Source organism: Odocoileus virginianus, chromosome 1, assembly GCF_023699985.2.
Source record: "Odocoileus virginianus isolate 20LAN1187 ecotype Illinois chromosome 1, Ovbor_1.2, whole genome shotgun sequence".
NCBI classification, from domain to species: Eukaryota; Metazoa; Chordata; class Mammalia; order Artiodactyla; family Cervidae; genus Odocoileus; species Odocoileus virginianus.
In genome coordinates, this window is record NC_069674.1 from 96,720,753 (window position 1) to 96,738,358 (window position 17,606).

Here is a 17,606-nt window from a genome sequence, read left to right on the forward strand (position 1 = left end):
CTGTATAAGATTGGTCTCAATGGAAGAACTCTCTCCTAGGGAAGTATGCAAAGATATGTAAAAGACTACTTGTTGAAGCATTATTTGTAACAGGGAAATACTGGAAACAACGTAAATGCCCATCATTAGGATAATGTGGTCTAGTTATTTAATGGAATACTGTAGAGCAGAGGAAATTAACTAGAACTACATATATGTACCAAGATAAATTTCAATTGAGTTGCTATTTAAAATACAAATTAGAATATGTATAGCTAATGCAATATTGTCAAGCAACTATACTCCAATAAATATTAAAAAATTTAAAATAAAATATAAATTATATGCATAAATGTATAATTATTTGAAGTTTAAATATTAAGAACAATATCATGCACAGTTTTAGAGCATACATGCATGTAGTTAACGTATAAAAGCAGAGATATGAGTGATGCATATCAATTCAGAGACAAATTTCCTCTCTCCTTCAGGGGACAGGATTGGGTACCTTGGGGGTTTCGATGGTATCTGCATTATTTCATGTTTTAATATGGTGGTATATCAGTGCTTGTGTTTTTCCATATAAAATGTTATATCAGAAATATTTCATTATGACACATGTAAAAAGAAAGGGTTCTGTGAGTCTGAGTCGGTGTGGTGAGGTGGATGAATCTAGAGCTTGTTATACAAAGTGAAAAGTCAGAAAGAGAGGAAAACAAATATTATATATTAATGCCTATATGTGGAATAGAGAAATCCAGTCCTGATGATTTGATTTGTAGGGAGGGAATGGAGACACAGACAGAGAGAACAAACTTGTGGACACAGCGGGGGGAGAAGAGGGGAGGACAAACCGAGAGAGTAGCATTGGCATACATACACTATGGCGTGAAAAATAAGTAGCTGGTGGGAAGCTGCTGTCCCGCAGAGGGAGCCCAGCCTGGTGCCCTGTGATGACCTGGAGGCGTAGAGTAGGGGGGTGGAGTGGGAGGGAGGCTCAAGAGGCAGTGGATATACATATAATTCTGGCTGATTTGTGTTGTTGTCCGGCAGAAATCAACACAACATTGTAAAGCAATTATCCTCCAAGTGAAAAATAAAATTAATTAGTAACCACATCCAAAAAAGAAAAAAAAGGGGGGGCGTGGGGTTTCAGTGTTTTAAAAGCTTGAAAGTCAATGAGCTAGGACAAGGGGCTCTGAAATGCTGATAATTCAGTTAGGTAAAATGGTCTCCAAGCAACCCTTTGTGGCCCCTTCCGGTAGTGACCTCCTAAAGCCCATCCTGCCTTCTGGAGCCATGGCTCTCAAGCCTTCCTATGGCAAAAAATGCATATTTTATCCCTACCCCCACTCTTGATTCTCATTTAGTTGGTCTGAGGTTTTTATTGAGCATACCAGTGACTCTAGTGATCATGGTCAGGATATCTTGGAGATAGATGCTGATGGTGAGCAAATCAAATTCCAGGAGCCTGTGGTCTTTCTGGCCTTTGCCACAGACTTCCTGCTTACAATGATCTAGAGTGAGGCAGGGGTTGCTACAGGGTCCAAGCAGCATCATGCTACGACTTTGTAGACTTGTTAGTGGTTAACTCCTGGTCCATGTGCAGCATCATGAAAACCTTGTAAACCTGTGTGGTTTTGAAGATGGTACAGGAACAGCAGATGATGGGAAGATATGATGGGGGAAGCTAACAAGTATTGAAAGCAAAAGATGATTTTCTCTAAATTCAGTTCCAAATTTAGGAGGTATTGAATTTAGATGAATAGATTTATGTTACTACAAATGATCAGGGATGGAACAAACAGTGTATGGTGAATGATATAAACACTCCTTGGCATTAATTGGGGAAGGATGCTGTTAAACCCTCTTGTATTCCATTATTAAGATAATACACAATTTTGACATATCAAAAATATATAAATTATAAAGATTATAAAAATCACCAATAATATCATTACTGAAATAACAGTTGCTTGTTACTTGTGATGTCAAGTTGATAGTTTGAAATTGGCAAAGGTGGGAGGGAGTATTTACACCACAGAAACAGACAAATGCCGTAAGTCAAACCCTTTACTTCTATCCTAAAAAAGTAGTTAAATTTTTACTACATTGATCGCATTGAGCATTGAGCTCGTCTTACTTACATGTGTATTTACCCCCCAAATTTAGATAATGCGATAATGCAGATTTAAAAAATTATTTTTGATGTAGACTATTTTTAAAGCCTTTACTGAATTTGTTACAATATTGCTTCAGTTTGATGTTTCAGTTTTTTGACCTGGAGACATGTGGGATCTTACCTCCCTGACCAGGGGTCAAACCCACACCCCCTGCGCACTGGAAGGTGAAGTCTTAACCCTGGACCACCAGGGGGTCTCCATGATGCAGTGTTGAAAGTGCAAATGTATATCTGACTAAGAAGTATATTCTGAGTATTCTGGGAAACTAACAGGACCATCCGTCTCACATATTCTGTGCAGGGGGAGCAAGGACCTCCGGGCTTCCCAGGGCCAAAGGGCATGACAGGCCATGGCCTCCCTGGTCAGAAGGTAAGTATTTCAGGACTGAAGGGAAATGCTCAGCTTTAGGATCTCAGTGGCTTAGCTTGATCCCTGGAAGGGCTCTCATGAACTTGTCACTCCTCTCCTTACAATGCTCAGAGGAAAAAAAAAATTCTTTAGAGTTAATCCTTCTGCATTTCTTTTCCTAACTACAAACATGATTACTTTTTGAAACCTCATTTTCTTCCAACTCAAAAGCCAGCTGATGAGGAATAAATCCTTACAACCTACCCACGTGGAAGATACCAGATAATTCAGGTATTAACCTGTATAATGGCTGAAGTTCCTAAAGTCAATAACTGATCAGATGGCATCTCATGGTCTCCTCACCTTAGGGTCTCTAGTTCATCATGAATTAGATAATGGTGCCTGTGCATGCTGTTGCTTGTCATGACTGACTCCTTGCGACACTTTGGATTGTAGCCCACCAGGCTCCTATGTCCATGTGATTTTCCAGGCAACAATACTGGAGTGGGTTGCCGTGCCCTTGTCCAGGGGATCTTCCCCACCCAGGGATTGAACCCGTGTCTCCTGCAGGAGGATTCTTTACCATCTGAGCCAGGAGGGAAGCCCCTATGGTACTTGGGAGGATGTAAATAAAATGCCCCCTATTTTTTCATATAGTATATTCACACCAACAAGAACTATGGGTCTTCAAGAGGTACCTCAGTTGCAAAGAAATGAAACTTCAGAGTTTCCCTTATTTGGCTTTAATATTGACAATAAACTTCTCTTTTCATTGTATTACAAAGGGAGAGCATGGAGAACGGGGTGATGTGGGAAAGAAAGGCGATAAAGGGGAGATTGGAGATCCCGGACCCCAAGGAGAACAGGCAAGAAGTGATTTTTAACCTCTTACTGTCATTGTACACATTAACTGGTTGCAGCCTTCATTGACTGTTACGCTTCTTCCACTAAGTAGGGGTTACAAGGACCAAAAGGAGACCAAGGACTTACAGTGAGTATCCATCCTAGAGGGTAATTGAGGGGTTTGTGCTCACAGAATGATTACATTTGTGTTTTCACATTAGAAGTAGGACTTCCTTTGAAACAGAATTACTGCTGGCTTCAATGCAGGGGGTGACTGAATCTGAATGTAAGGTGACCTTACCCCTGCAGCCCTTATCCAGCCTCATTGTAGACACGTAACTACCCACCCTGACCCCTGGTAGAAATGTTAACAGAGAGGTGAGCCATTTAAAAGAAACAAAATGAACAAGGACCTTTTTGTTTTTCAGAATAGGGCCCACCCCCTTTTTTTTTTCTGAACTAGTTCCTTTAAGTGCTCTGAGAAGAACAACAATCACAAAATTGGGATTACATTCATGTACTGATTCACTTATTCAACAAATAGTCGTGATGATGTGCAAACTCTCGCCTTTTGTTCTCTCTTTTGTTCTCTTTGGTTTGCTCCATCACAAGAACAAAGCTGACCCCTGAAAGCCCTACAAGATGGGAAGGTTCTAGAATTTCTATAGCAGAGTCTAATTCTTCCTTTCTAGTATCTACCTTTCCTGGAGTTGAGGAGAAAACAGGGGACTTCTGCTGCTCCCTTTTTGATGGGTCATGGGTCCGGGGATGTTGACCTTACATGTGCAGTGCCAGGAAACCCAGAGGTGGGAGCTCACGTGATGAAGGCGAGAGCTGCCATGTGACACAGAACTGTGCGTGGTTTTTACGGCCCATCTGCCTTAGGGCAGACCCTCCCCAGGTACCTATGGAGGATAAAGCGGCTACATATGCAGCAATTTCTCCCTAAATGTAGCAGAGGAGGGTGTATGTTAAATGCCCAGAGGAATGTTCCCGTAGGTTTATGCCCTCCCTCCCATCTCTGCATGGAGAGCGGAAGTGCCTTCCTTCATCCATGCACTTGCTCATTCATTTCACCAACAATTAATAGGCACATGCCCTGGGTCAGGGTCTGAGCCAGGCACGGGGGTAAGAGTTGAGAATAAGAGACCGCATCTTTGCACTCGAGGAGCTCGCAGTCTAACGGGAGAGAAAGGCAGGCAGAGGATGTTCACCTATAGCTTGAAAAAGGCTGTGACAGAGGTGACATGTGGGTCCAGAGCAGACAAAATGAGGTGCGATTTGATGCAAGTTCTCTTTTTCTTCACTTTTCCCTTTGTCTAGCATTTAGAAAGCCGAGGGCAGCATTAAATGAGACTCTAGTATGTGACAGGCTCCTTCATATCAGGACCTCCCTGACCCAGTTCTGCAGGGTGCCTGGGGGACCCAGGTAGAGTACGGCCCCAACTCTGGACTCCTGGACTTCTAGTCCTTCTCCAGGTACACCCTTTCCTCCAGGTGAGGAGCGACCACCCTGAGCACACACCGCCCTGCCCCCGCACCGCACTCTGGATACTCAGATCTCATTGTCCTCAAATGGCCTCAAGTTTGGAAGTGGACAGCACTGGCCTGTATGCATGAGGTAGCCAAGGGCCAGGCATGTGGGGGTATTTAACAGAGCTTGGGTGCACCTCACAAGTGCTGGCTAAGACCCGGTGCAGCGTAGGACCGGTGAAGAGGGGGGCAGGGAGACGACGGGGACAGGCTATAGACTGCAGCCCTCTCTTGCTCAGGACACACATTAATGCACATAACTGCCCACGAGGCAGGGAGGACTGTCTCCCTGTCAGATAAAGACCCTCCAAGTCTTGCAGAAAGCTTGAGCAACATGCCCTGAGTCACCTTGCTAACAAGGGGGCAGAGCCCTTATAGCTGGAGCTGGCTTGTTGGAAGCCAGAACCAGCCTGCTGCCTCATGAAGGCTGTTTTCGGAAGGCCTCCTTTTTCTCCCCATCACCACTCTCTCCTATCCTCACATACTCTCAGGGGCAGATTCAGGCCAGACTAACAGAACTCCTCCTTCTAAAAAAAAAAAAAAAAAGAAAAAAATTTATTTTTAATTGGAGGATAATTCCTTCACAATGTTGTATTGGTTTGTCACACATCAACATGAATCATGAATAGGTATATATCCGTCCCCTCTCTCTTGAACTTCCCTCCCATCTCGCACACCCAACCCCACACATCTGGGTTGTCACAGAGCACCAGGCTGAACTTCCTGTCAACTTCCCCTTTCAAGAGACAAGTACTATTGATGGGAGTTCAAGCTTTTAATCATTCTCACCCAAGCTACTTCAAAAAGACTTTCTTCAACTAGGCCTGAAGTGCTAGCGTTTCTCAGCGTCTGCCCGCAATTGTTGCTTCCGTGTCCTCAGATTCTCAAGGAGGGACAGCTATTAAAGATGCACAGATGCACAGTTCAAAAAGGCTGATTTAATATTACAGTAAAGTTGTATGGAGGATGAAAAAGCATTTTAGATTATAAACATAGGAAAAATATGCTTGACAAAAGTAGGTATGGAAGGGTCTTGCAGGTTGCACTCAAGCTCTGCTCCACGCCATCTCGTCTGCCACACCTCTTTCAACAGCCAACTGTACACTGGAATTTCTTAACTCTGCCTCCGGCTTGAGCCCCTCTCCTGAGCATCAGACCTTACCTCCTACTGCCTTGTCAGCTGGGTGTCCCACAGGTGCCTCAAACTCAGCCAGAATCAAGCTGAACCCAGCTTACTCTTCATTAGCTCCAACCTGCCCCTGTCCATTCCCTCCCTTCCTCCAAGAGCGGCCCTGCTATCATCTACCTCCTAGACTTCCTCTTTCCCTCATCCTCTCTTCCAATTACTCACCACCCCCTTCATCTCCTTCTGCTATATCCCTCCAGGCCATCCCTTCCCATCCTTCACTTCCACCAGGATTTTCTGGTGTTAATTTTCTTTGCCCATACTATTTAGGAATCTCAGACTGCTTCACTGGCTGCCAGAGTCAATTTTCTTAAATAAAAGTGCAACCAGTTCCCTTCTCTGCCATGGACCATGTCTGTCCTCACTGCTCAGGCTAAGTCCACACTCTTCAACGAGACACAAAGGCTCTCTAGAGGATCTGTGTGCCGCAGTTCCTGTCATTCTTCCTGTCACATACCTTGAGTCACACGTTTACTCAAGGACTGTAACGCACTGCGTTTTGTGTGTTTTGTCCCCTGCCTGGAAGGTTCTTCCTCCTCCTCTCACCTCATTCCACCCTAGTCAGAGTCTACCCACCTCCCTGGACCACAGCACCAACCCCACTCTCCCACCCCTGGTATTCCAGCAGATCAGCGTGGTTCCTTGGTTCTGATCCAACAGCATAGCACTTATAAACAGTATTTGTTTCTTTGCCTACTTGGTACCAGACTCAAGTTAACATGAGTCCTTTGAAGGATATAAATTTGATGCCTTCATCTTTGGCACTGAGTAACCAAGGTTACTCAGCAATTTTAGCAGAAAGAGTGAAACCATTCATTCCAGGGACTGTAAAGCAAAGATTACATGGAAAATGTTGATTATATAGAAATATGACTACTTAAAGCATATTAGACCTGGTTATTCCATAAAAGCACAGTGAAAGAAATTAAATGCAACCTTGATATATAAATTGCTCTTACAAGTCAATAAAAGACAAAGATTCTAATAGAAAAAAAAAAAACGGACCAAGGACACGCAAAGACCATGCACAAGAGAATATAATTGGAAGCACACATATAAAATTTAGCCTAACAAGTAGTGGATTAAGTGTAATTTAGAATAGTGAGATATTTTTCTCTATCAAATGGTAAAGATTATACAGTAATAATAACCAGTATTGTGTCTCTAAAACAAAACAGGTTTTCTTATATACTACCGTTAGAGCTGTCAGTTACCACAACTTTTCTGGAGGGTAATTAGGCAGTCTGCATCAAGAACCTTAAAATGGCCATGCCTCTGACTCCAGAAATCAAGTTTTTCAGAACACTTGGTAATATGGGAAATTAATTATGATATATAATATTAAGTGAAAAATTATAATCATAAAACTTGCAGTATTTTCTCCACTTGTAAAAATTAAAAATAACTATATTAAATATGTAACATTCCCCTGCCAGGATATAAAATATAAATATATTAATATAGAAATTTTCCTTTTTAAACATACTCTAGTTTCAGATTTATAAAATGTCTCTCTAAATGTGGAAAAAGCATGACAAAGCCTGAAAAAAAAAGATAACTGTTGATTCCTTTATTTCATATAATTTAAAGAATCTCATACTGGGAGTAATTTTTGTATAGCCACTTGAAATAGCTTTTACTCAATTTACAGTAAAAAAAAATCTAAATTAAAATGCCATTAATAGTCTCCATATATGCTTCTGTTAAGCCATGCCACTGGCTCTGTCACCTTCACCCCTGTTCTGTCATTATAGATCTTTCTCTTTAAAACTTTACATTTGCAGCTGTTACATTTTATCTTCTTAGAAAAGGCCCGCTGCTTTTCCCTGTTGAGGTTTTCTGGGCTTCTGCCTCTCCCCTCTGTTAAGTTAATCATCCCTGTCAGCTTCACGTCCTTGGCAGATGTAGCATCCCGACTCTGCAGACCCATCGCAGTCATTTGTAAACATGCCATGTGGCACAGGGCACCGGCAGATTGACTCCGAGTAGTCGGCTCATCTCAGGCCCCTCTGATGGAGCTAGTGAGGAGCAGGGCCCGGAAGCAGCACCCAGGAACCCGGGGACATTTCATGGAGAAACTCAAGTGAGAGTATTAGGAAACTGGGTCGGAGACTCACAGAGTTGGGGACTGGTACAGAAAGAGGGGAGAGAATACAGTATAGATCGAATTCCCTTTCAAACCAGGTGCTTGTGCTGGTTGGCTAGCACATGTGGTTGGAATCACGTAACCAAGGCACACGTTGCCCACGGCATTGTCGTCCTGGGTATCTGCAGGGGACTGGTTCTAGCACACGCTCCTCCACCCAGGAGGTACCGAAGTCCGTGGATGCTCACGTCCCTCATATACAATGGCGCAGTACTGTCAGCCCTCTGCATCCACGGATGCAGAACTGTAGGGAGTACATCCTTTGGGGGCCCATACCCTGTGCTAAGAGCTGTGCGTGTCACCTCGTTTAATCCCACCACAGCCCTGAGACACAGACCACTGTTAGGTCACTTCATGCCCAAGGTCACAGCTGACAAACACCAAAGCTGCAATTTGAGCTTCAAGTCTCAGCTATTACATCTTACAGCTCAAACAGATTTCAATTATAATATATCATAGCCAACTTTAAACCTCTGTATCTTATGTAGCCTGTAGTTATCTTAAGATAACTATGTATCTTATTTGCAGCAGAAGGATTAATTAAATAGCCCAATGCTGACTGTAGTAAGACAGTCCCTTTTATGACTGTAGGGAAAAATATTATGGCCACACAATTAATACATTTTCCTCTTTTCCTCCAGAAAGAAGAAATCATCAAGCTTATTTTTGAAATATGTGGTAAGATTTGATGATCAAGAAAGTAACCATCACTTTAAAGTACCAGTCCCACTATGTTCAAGATATTGCATTTACCCAGAAGATGTATACGGTAGAGCTCATGAGAAAGTCTCAACTTCATTTGCAAAGTTGGTGGGAAACCGAAAGGAAGCAGTGTGAGGGGCTGTGGGAATCCTGATTTAAGGAAAGAAAATCATTTTCCCAGAGTGGTTAAGAAACATGAAGACACCGGAGTCCGTGCGCAGCCAGGCCCTTTGTTAGCACTGAGCTCATTTGTGTTTGGTGACATTTACCTGAGCCTGGGAAGGATAGAACGACAAAGTAACCATGACTGCAGGGGCCTCCCTGGTGTTTGAGTCCAGCCCAGCTGGGGACAATAATGTCTGTGTTTTTCCTGGAGCAAAAGGTCTTTCTAAACTGAGTTTTGAGACCTACATCTAGAGTGCCTGCCACTTCAAAAGCAAGAGGACCGAGTTCAGAGGTCCCCTGGCGTCACAGCTCTATCTAAAGGCTTCCGTGGTGAAACGTGTGTGTGTTCAGTTGCTCAGCTGTGTCTGACTCTTCTGTGACCCCATGGACCGTAGCCTGCCAGGGTCCTCTATTCATGGGATTTTTCCAGGCAAGGATCCTGGAGTGGGTTGCCATTTCCTACTCACGGGATCTTTCCCACCCAGGGGTCGAACCCGCATCTCTTGTGCCTCCTGCATTGGCAGGAGGATTCTTTACTGCTGAGACACCTGGGAAGCCCCTATGGCAAAATAGGCTTAAAACAGAGTTATCAGAACAGGAAGTAAAGCAAACAGATTAGCCAAGAAGCAAGAAATTAATGGATCATGAAGATAAGAGGACCTTCTGTGTTTAAAATGGACAGAGGAAGGAATATCATTATCCTTCCACATAGGGAACCCCAGAACTGGCTTGTCCCCCAAAAGACTTCTGGACGTTAAGAAGCAGCCTAGGACTCTCTGTGGTGACAGGCTAATTTAGACATTGCTCCTGAGTGCTGGACACCCTTAAAACAGCAGCCCGTTTCCTGATGATTTATCGCTGGAGTGCCATTGGGCAACATAAGGATACGAATACACCCATGGAGCCCTGATACTTTTTATTGCTTAGGGACTCTGGCAACTGCTTCGAATGATAAACCACAAATAGAAGGTGTTTATTGACCAGTGTTCCTAGATCACTCCCCTTGAACAGTTTCACAGGGTAAATGTTCCCCAGGTCTCCATGATAAGATGGGAGCCACCGTAGGGTCACTGTGGGTGACCGGAGAAATAAGCCAGAGTAGCGGGGGCTACTATGTTTATGCCCAGTTAAAGATCCAAATCTTTCCCCCCCAATTAAAAAGTTTCACCCCATTACTTTACTCACTGGCCACTCCAATGAGCAAGTGTTCATTTTCATATAAGGATATGGTTGAAGACTGAAATATTAGCGTTCAGATTCAGATTAAATACACATGGTGGAATGATAAAGAGCAAATTTAGGATGGTGGTTATCTCTTACAGACAAGGAGGGGATGGGATCAGGAAGGCATGCACAGAGATGCTGAATCTTTTAAAAAGACTTTTATATTTTAATCTGAGAAACTGGCTAGCTGTTTATTATGTTATCTTCTACAGCATTTTGATTTTTTGTGTGGGAGGTTTTTTTTTTTCTCCCCCAATGTATCATTTTGAAGAGAGTCAGGCATAGAAACTAGAAGGGAGACAACTGTCAGCTGTGTTCATGGTCACAGAAAAGGAAGGCTACAGTCCAGGGCTCTGGTTCATCCCCGCCCCCTCCCCTCTCCCTGTGATGTTTTCAGTTTCATTCCTGCTGTGTTTCTGTGTCCACATCCCTGTTTCAGGTTGTGGGCGTAAATGCAAAGAGACTCCGCTGGAGCTTCTGTTTGTGATTGACAGCTCAGAAAGTGTGGGGCTCAAGAACTTCCAAATCATCAAGAATTTTGTGAAGACCCTGACGGACCGTGTGGCCCTGGACCTGGCCACAACCCGCATAGGCATAATCAACTACAGCCATAAGGTGGAGGAGGTGGCGCATCTGACCCAGTTCTCCAGCAAGGACGACCTCAAGCGGGCTGTGGACAACATGCAGTATCTGGGGGAAGGCACCTACACGGCCACAGCGCTCCATGCCGCCAACCGTATGTTCGAAGCCGCCAAGCCTGGTGTGAAGAAGGTGGCCTTGGTCATCACCGACGGGCAGACAGATAGCCGAGATGAGAAGAATCTGACCGAGGTGGTGAAGAACGCCAGTGACATCAATGTGGAAATATTTGTGATTGGGGTAGTGAAGAGAAATGACCCCAACTTCCACATATTCCACCAAGAAATGAATCTGATTGCTACTGACCCAGATAGTGAGCACGTTTATCTATTTGATGACTTCATTACCCTTGAAGGTAAGACAGTTCCAGGGGAAAAGAATTTATATTGCCTTTCCAAGAACCACATTGCTGGATGATCCTGACCAAAAAATGGAAATCAGAAGGCTACTGAGGTTTACATCAGCATTAAATTGTAACACAACTCTGAAGGAAAAGAGGTTTATATCATTCAGTTCAGAGAGTACAGTCCTTATCTTTTTTCATTTGTAGTAAGTGCTGATTTGGCCATGGAGTTGTTTACCTGGGGTTATCTACGACTGAAGGGCTGAAAAGAACGGATATTACTTGAGAGCATTGCTTAGATTAGCTTCTGTTCTAAAAGTTACCTAACTTGGGTAAGAGATGGAGCAAGCCCACAGCAAGGTAGAAAATAACCATGGAATCAAAATGAATTAATGAGTCCAAGATGAGTGGGAAAAGTTAGCGTAATCTAAAGAGATGAGGGACATAGCAACTAGAATTATTCTCCTCTATTCTCTCTTCTCTGCTTTTATGAAAACAGATAATGAAGACTAAACAAGTTGATGTCAGGAGTTTATCTGAAAGAACAACATTTTGAATATGCCTCACACTCAGGGCTGATCTGATGGGTTTTCCTATGCTGCTTTACCCTTTCACAAGAACTGATATTTCCTAGTAAGGCATGCTAAAACACTGACTCACCTGTGATTCAAGTGTGATCAGTATCACTTTACGATGAAACATTCCAGGTCACTGGAAACTCCTAACATACAATCTGGCAGAGCCCACACCCAGAAAGCTTATGAAATAAGTGAGATCTATACTTCCTGTATAGATCTTCAGGCTTCAGTTTGACCCCATCCTTCCTTCTCCACTCATCTGGGAGTGGGGCCTGACATGGCCTGGCATGGCCTCCTGGCCTCATCCTGCTCCCGGGGCTCCGGTACCCACACAGCTGGCCCTACGGGGAGCAAAGCACACTCAGAACCTTCCCACTGTCCCTCACACTTCAGACCTTCCTAACCTGGGGTCTGGCTTCCTTAACACTGGATGACTGGAGGGTTTATCTGGTGCATTCAGTCTCCCTGGGCAGTTAATGTGTTAGAAATGGCCAGAAATATTACACATTTCAGAGACAAGTTATATTTTAATAACTGAAAAGCTCTATCATCTTACCCAAAGAAGTTACTAATGCGAGGGGTGTATTTTTGGACTGGTTTGTCTTTTGCAATCTCCAGAATCAGAGCTAATTGCCTGGTGAACTTATTATGGGTAAGGCTCGCCCCTCCACAGAGTAGTTCCTTCTGGATAAAATGAATTTAAGTCCTCTGTTTGCCTATTTGGACCACTTGCTCTTGTTCAGTCACTAAATCGTGTCTGATTCTTTGCAACCCCGTGGACTGCAGCATGGCAGGCATCCCTGTCCTTCACATCTCCTGGAGTTTGCTCAAACTCATGTCCATTGAGCCAGTGATACCATCCAACCTTCTCATCCTCTGTTGTCCGCTTCTCCTCCTGCCTTCAGTCTTTCTCAGCATCAGGGTTTTTTCCAATGAGCCAGTTCTTCATATCAGGTAGTCAAAGTATTAGAGCCTCAGCTTCAGTTTGGGCCATTTTATATTATTACATTAAATTATTTTAGATGGCCTCTTACAGATGATGTAAAAATGCTTTAAAAACTTAGCTCCTCTAGTGGTTGACTTCAGGTACTGGGCAAGTGGACAGTGCAGAAGATCTTTATAATAAACAGATTTGAGTAATGTTTCATTGCTCCTCCAAACCCTTTTCTACTTCTCTTTTTTAAAAGATACCCTGAAGCAAAAATTATTTACAAAAAGTTGTGAGGATTTCGAAGCCTACCTCTTTCATATTTTGGGTTCATCACCGCTTCAACCTGGATTTGGGGTATCGGGGGAAGAACACCATGAATCCACTCTGGAGCCCCAGAAAGAAATTACTGAGTCTGTAAGTAACTATCTTGCTCAATTTGTGAGCCTAAAATGGTATATTCTGTCTGCTCTACACCAAAGACCATCTTGTCCTCAGCTGTCAAGAATCAACTGAGGTACGGATATTTTCAGGTCTTTGGCTCTAAGTATTAGCCTTTTGTCTCCAGATTTCTAGTTCTGAAATAGCTCTGGGGCTTATGAGCATGAATATGAGACTGATAAACATTTCCATGTTTTATAATTATTTATTAAATGCTACAAATAATATTTTTATATTATACCCCTGCCAGCGTCAAAAGTAATCATGTCCACTAGAACAGATTAATATGACACTATCCGAATCGCCCCCTTGCCACATTTACAGATCTTTCTGTACCGGGTTGCAAATCTCCCTGTCCGTCCGTGTATCCACTCCACACTTTGCCCCCTTTCAAGTTTCTGGCAAATGCACACATGCTCAGTCTGCACTCTCCCTCCCTCCCCCCCACCCTCTTGCTCACTTAGCTTCCCCCGCCTGCACCCAGGGCAGGGACAGGGAGAGAGGCTATGCTTGCATATGGCACACGGCGGATGCTTTGTTTCAGAGCTCCCTAATCATGTGTGTACGAGAGAACTACCTCCTGAATGTATTGAGACAAAGGTGATTGTCCTTAGAGCAAGCCTCTGAGCACTGACCGCAGCCAATCAGGTCACAAGCAACTCTTATAGGTGAGAACTGGAGAGCCTCTCATAATTACTGGTGAGTGAGTGATGTAATCTCTTTCCCACCAAGTTACAACTAAAGCTGGTGTGAACCGATATCTCCCACATGTACAGACATGGTCTGGCAAGCAAGTACACAGCAGTGTCCCTATTTTATAAGCTCAATGAACTCCCCCCTGTGGTGTCCTTTTATGAAGTCTTCAAAGACATGGAAGATTTATTTTAGGCCAGTGCAACAATATTCAAGTATCAGGATTCCACTAACTGACTAAGAAAGGAAGACTTGAGAAACCCCTAGACCAGTAGATGAATGCAGGACCATTCAGGAGTCAGGCCTAGGATGCTATTCCTATTATTGTTCGGTCATTAAGTTGTGTCCGACTCTTTGCCACCCCACGGCCTGTAGCACACTAGGTTTCCCTGTCCTCCACTATCTCCCGGAGTTTGCACAAACTCATGTACATTCAGTCGGTGATGCCATCCAACCATCTCATCCTCTATTGTTCCTTTCTCCTCCTGCCCTCAATCTTTCCCAGAATTAGCCAGCTTATTGAAAAAGACCCTGATGCTGGGAAAGACACTGATTTCATTCCTATGGGGACAGATTACAGGACTCACAAGATTTTTATATTATATCCCAAAATAGGACAGAAAAGTCTGTAATCTATTTGATTAAATACTAACCAACTTCAATATGGGTAATTCCAGTTAGGGCAACAGACTGCCCCTGGACTGTAGATTGAAATTAACACACACTTATACCACATGGTCTAGATCAGGGGGTCAATAAACCCTTTTTGTGAAGGGCTATACAGACATGAGTTTGGGTAGACTCCGGGAGTTGGAGATGGACAGGGAGGCCTGGCGAACTGCAGTTCATGGGGTTGCAAAGAGTTGGACACGACTGAGTGACTGAGTTGAACTGATATAGGAAAGATCTGGGATTTTGCAGGCCACTTCATCTCTGTTGCAGTGACTCAACTCTGCCTTAGAAGTGCAAAAGGAGCCATAGCCAGTACCTCAATGAATAGACATGGCTATGTTCAGATAAAACTTATTTCCCAAGACAGGTGAAGATTTACATTCAGCCCATAGGGGTTTGCCAACCCTGGTCTCTACTAAGCATTTGAAAGTAAATTATAGACAATAATGTACACAGTCTATCTTCTCTTTCTCCTGTGATTTATCTCTTTGTCCCGGCCCTAATCAATTCATGTTCCTTTCTGAAAACTACCTATCTAAGAACAAACTCAGGTTTCATCCAGCAAGCAGTGTCTACACAGAGCTCTCCTCAAAATCAATGAGTTGCAGTGAGATGTACTGATCATTTATTGCAGTGCTCAAGGGTGGCCCTTGTGGCACAGTTCCTTCCCAATAGAAGTCCACAGTCTCTCAGAGAATGGATGAGGACAGGGAGTATTAAGAACTTCAGCAGAGCTATGGAGGAAGCTCAAGAGATGCTGCAGTTAATTTCAGGGCAGAGTAATGCAAGGCTTTACAAAGGAGCTGGTGTTGAGCTAAGTTTTTTAAGACTATGTAAGAGTTCTTCAAGGCAAGAGCAGGGGGAAGGGTATTTTCAAGGAGGAGGAACACGTGGGGGCAAAGGGGGAATCCATAGGGAATGGCATTTTAAGAAATTAGGACAAGTTCAATCTAACTGGAGCCAAAGGTGTACCTGCAGAAGGGCGAGAGTTAAAACTGGACGAATAATTTGAGGGCTAATTATAAATGTGTCAAACTAAGGAGCTTGAACTTCCTCCATAGGCCAGGCAACCAGAAGAAAGCGGAGTTTTAAAAACAAGGGTCATACAGTCACATTTGGTTGCCGGGTAAAAGATAAATAGGAGGAGGAGGAGACTGGGATGTGAGGAGTAATGGTCCAGGTGAGAGACAACGAAGCCTTAAATGAAGACGGGGCCACCAGAATAAAAGGAAGCACGGATTGGAAAGCCATTTCTGGGTAGAAAGAACAGGAATTGGAGAGTGAATAGAGGTTAGGGAGAGGGCTTGGGGATGATGATTGGATTCTGGCTTGGAGATGGGGTGAACTGAAACATCCACTGCGATGGAGAATATAGCAGGCAGGGTAGGGGTAGGGTTCTCTGAAGGAAAATAAGGGGCTTAATCTGTACCAAAGTGGAAGTGGCAGAGGGACTTTCAAGGCAATGACACAGAATGAGGGATGGCAAGAAGATCCTATGACTCTGGTGTTGTGACCCAGGAAGTTAGGTGCCCTGAGAGACAAGTGACGTTAACACATTATGGCAGATGAAGCATTCTAGTAGCTGGGGAGGGGAGGGCCTGAGACGGGTACATCCAAAATAGTTTAGATTTATAGCACCAAGAGTTACATGGTGGGCATCAGTTGGATCTCCCTATAGGGCTTCTTACTGAGAGTGGGAGCTTGTAATGAACTCCTAATGGGAGTTTGTAATGAACTTGAACTTGGATAGTCTCTCTTGAATCTACGCCTTCTCACCCTGGCTCTCTTTGCAGAAGCACTGAAGTAAGACTGAATTTTTAAAAATGAATGATCCTAATAGATATTTAGTCTGAACAAACATATATGCATTTATATTCACATTTAGATCTGTCATGTGTATATATAATGTATGTTCTTAGTTGTTCAATTGTGTCTGACTCTTTGCGACCCCATGGGCTGTAGCCTACCAGGCTCTTCTATCCATGGGGATTGTCCAGACAACAGTATTGAAGTGGGTAGCCATTCCCTTCTCCAGGGGATCTTCCCAACCCAGGGATCAAACCCAGGTCTCCCGCATTGCAGGCGGATTCTTTACCGTCTGAACCACCAGGGAACACTCATAAATACAAAAACATATTTATATATCCATGCATGCACATGCTTTATCTAAAAGTATAATTATAGTATTGAAATGAAATGAATCTGTCAAAACCTTCCAATCCTCAGTTTGTCCCCAAGCCTACCCTAGGCAACATTGCAAAATAAATGATGTCAGAAGTCCTGTTTCCCATTTTGTGTTTCTAATTTCCTTCTCTGTTGTCTTCCTTTTATCACTCCTTAAGATACCAAGCTCAGTATTCCTTCTTCCTCTCCTTTCTAGCAAAAATCTATTTTTTAGGGGAAAATCTATTATCAGTTATTTACTCTTTTGTGAGTGGTGTAAGCCAATGGGTTGACTCAAGTCAAGAAAGACTTGCATTTGAACTATTTTTATCTAATTGTGTAATGAACATGATGTACACTAAACGCCTACAAACAGATGTGCTGTGAAATATAGAAAGTAGAAGGATTTCCAAGGTTCTGCTAAGTTCATAAAGCTTTGGCAGTTCCTGCTCTGTTGCCCTTTTGGGTCAGTCTTAGGAAATGAAACATGTACATCATCAGTTCTATTCTGTCTCTCTCCTGAAATCTCAGGAAAGTTTATACTTTCTTCTGAAATCTATCACATTTTACATTGTTAATAATTATTTTTATAGGTACCTTAACTTTCCTTAACTCTTTGGAGAAGGAAATGGCAACCCACTCCAGTATTCTTGCCTGGAGAATCCCATGGACGGAGGAGCCTGGTAGGCCACAGTCCACGGGGTTGCAAAGAGTCAGACACAACTGAGCTACTTCAATTCACTTCACTTCACTAACTCTCCTAATGGGTTTGAATTCCTTGAGGACATCTGTATCTAATTAAACTTTGTGTCTCTTGGGACCTAGACTTGTGCTTCATCT

General features: G+C 43.3%; 1 protein-coding gene across 3 annotated transcripts in view; it reads left to right on the forward strand.

Moving 5' to 3' along the window:
- The window catches only part of COL28A1 (collagen type XXVIII alpha 1 chain), a 186,720-nt gene that overhangs the window by 150,041 nt on the left and 19,073 nt on the right, over nucleotides 1-17,606 (forward strand). For all 3 annotated transcript variants that reach the window (XM_020898977.2, XM_020898978.2, XM_070471132.1), the window contains exons 28-33: nucleotides 2,463-2,531; nucleotides 3,296-3,376; nucleotides 3,466-3,501; nucleotides 8,860-8,896; nucleotides 10,749-11,303; nucleotides 13,057-13,214. In XM_020898977.2, coding sequence (XP_020754636.2) covers nucleotides 2,463-2,531; nucleotides 3,296-3,376; nucleotides 3,466-3,501; nucleotides 8,860-8,896; nucleotides 10,749-11,303; nucleotides 13,057-13,214 — 936 coding nt within the window. The remainder of the gene's footprint in view (nucleotides 1-2,462; nucleotides 2,532-3,295; nucleotides 3,377-3,465; nucleotides 3,502-8,859; nucleotides 8,897-10,748; nucleotides 11,304-13,056; nucleotides 13,215-17,606) is intronic.